At 70.4% G+C, this 1,859-nt stretch overlaps 1 protein-coding gene across 1 annotated transcript; it reads right to left on the reverse strand.

Annotated features, from left to right (window-relative positions):
* Positions 1-14: 14 nt before the first annotated feature.
* On the reverse strand, positions 15-1,293 carry LOC130588485 (sulfotransferase 2B1-like; the record flags this gene model as incomplete). Its single annotated transcript, XM_057389404.1, is given in 4 exon segments — positions 15-141; positions 309-517; positions 974-1,187; positions 1,189-1,293. Coding segments are annotated over 4 exon segments (568 nt in total), but the record flags the coding sequence as incomplete, so codon positions are not given.
* Positions 1,294-1,859: the final 566 nt, after the last annotated feature.

The raw sequence follows: 1,859 nt of genomic DNA on the forward strand, positions 1-1,859 counted from the left end.
CCCTCAGCCCTCACCTGTGCCCTCGAGGAACTGTGTCAGGAAGGCGTCAAAGGAGCTGGGGTCGGGCAGGAACTTGGCCAGGCGGTGAAAGTGGTAGAAGGAGACAGCGACATCCTTGGGGTTCCTGGCCACGTAGATCACCTGGGGGAGGGAACACGGTGTCACCCCCTCAGTGTCACCCCCACAGCTTGGGGGGTTCCCCTGGCCCCGCTCAGACATCCCCCGGCCGCAGGGAAACCCAGGGGTGCGGGATATCCCTGCAGGGACCCCCAAACCATCGGGGACCCCTCACCCCGCTCCTCTCTCACCTTGGCCTTGCTGCGCTGCAGGGCGGGGGCCAGGACGGGGGCAGGCAGGTGGGTGGTGAGGAGCCGGCGGCTCTCGCTSTCCCGCAGAGCCCCCCGGCAGTAAATCTGCTCCAGCCACGGCGCCCGCTCCCAGTTGGGGATGGTCTTGGCCGGGCGGGCGTCGCCGAGGCTGAAGAGCAGCGTCAGGATCTCCTGCATCCAGGTGGTGCCTGCAGGGTGGGGGTCAGGGCAGGGCATGGCACGGGGCATGGCACGGGGCATGGCACCATGGCACCATGGCACGGCACGGCACGGAATGGCACTGCGCTGGCACTGCCATCGGGTAGCAGCGATTGGCACAGCAAGGCACGCCTGTCCCTCCCGTCTCGTCCCATGCTATGCCATCCCAGCATTAGGGCTGGCAGTGCCGTGTCCCCCCTCCCCGAGCCCCCGGGGACACCAGTCTCGGKCTGGGGACCGTGTGGCAGCCGCACAGAGGGTTCAGGGGGCAGGAGCCCCTGGCCAGGGGTCCCCGTGCTGTGCCAGAGGTGTCCCCAAGCCCGGCCACCTCCCAGCCCCGCCGGCAGCTCCGGAGGAGCCCCCCCGTACCCCCTCCAGCCCCGCGGTCCCAGCCCGGCGGTCCCAGCCCTGTCCCTTCGTTGTCCCCGTGTCCCCCAGGCGCTCACCCGATTTGGGGTAGGTGGCGATGAGCACATCGCTGGGGCGGAAGGTGAAGGCGGCGGCGAAGCCGAGGGACTCCTGGGTGTGGAGGTGGCCGGGCAGGGCGATGCCCGCGAAGGTCTCGGTCACCTCCATGCGCTCCATGGCCCGGCCGGGCGGGACGCGCCGGGAGCCGCTTAAATAGCGCTGAAAGAGGAAGCGGCCCCGGCGGGCGGGGGGCCGGAACCCCCCGGCACATTCCTGCCGGGGAGCCGGGAATTCGGCCGCGATGGGGCCAGCGCCGGGAGAGCGCTGCTGGCAGGGGCTGGAGCCACCCGGGATGGGGTGGAACGGGATGGGATGGGATGGGATGGGATGGGGTGGGGTGGGAGTTCTGCTTGCCCGGACCCGCTGCTGCAGCCGGCAGGAACACGGGGCTGCGTCACCTCGGAAAGGGGGCCAGGAAACTCGAGGGATGCCAGCCCCACACCGTCCGCACCCCGAGCTCCCCACGGCTGGCACCGGAGGAGGGGGTTCCCATCCCAGCACACCCCAGGATGAGGTGTCCAGCTGCTCCGGCCATCCCCACGTGGATCCCTGCCATTCCCAGAAGCCCCACCGAGGCCTCTTGCTGGGAAGGACACCACAGCTGGAGCCAGCCGGGATGCGCAGCATCCGCAGGATAACGGTGCCTCAGTTTCCCCTCGGAACGCTGCAGCGGGACCGGAGCGCGGGGGATCCGAGCACACACGGAGGACCAGCAGCAGCCCCACACCGCGGCCATGCCACCCCGGCTGCTTGCCCCGGGGCATGGGGCTGCTCCGGCGCCGTGCGGGGGGTGGCTCTGGGGTGGCTGGAGCCCATCCCAGCCCCGTCACCGCACGCAAGCCGGAACACTTAATTCACAGCCTT

Source organism: Malurus melanocephalus, unplaced genomic scaffold (assembly GCF_030028575.1).
Source record: "Malurus melanocephalus ecotype Western Australia unplaced genomic scaffold, MMel_1.1 scaffold_5522, whole genome shotgun sequence".
In the NCBI taxonomy this organism is placed as follows: domain Eukaryota; kingdom Metazoa; phylum Chordata; class Aves; order Passeriformes; family Maluridae; genus Malurus; species Malurus melanocephalus.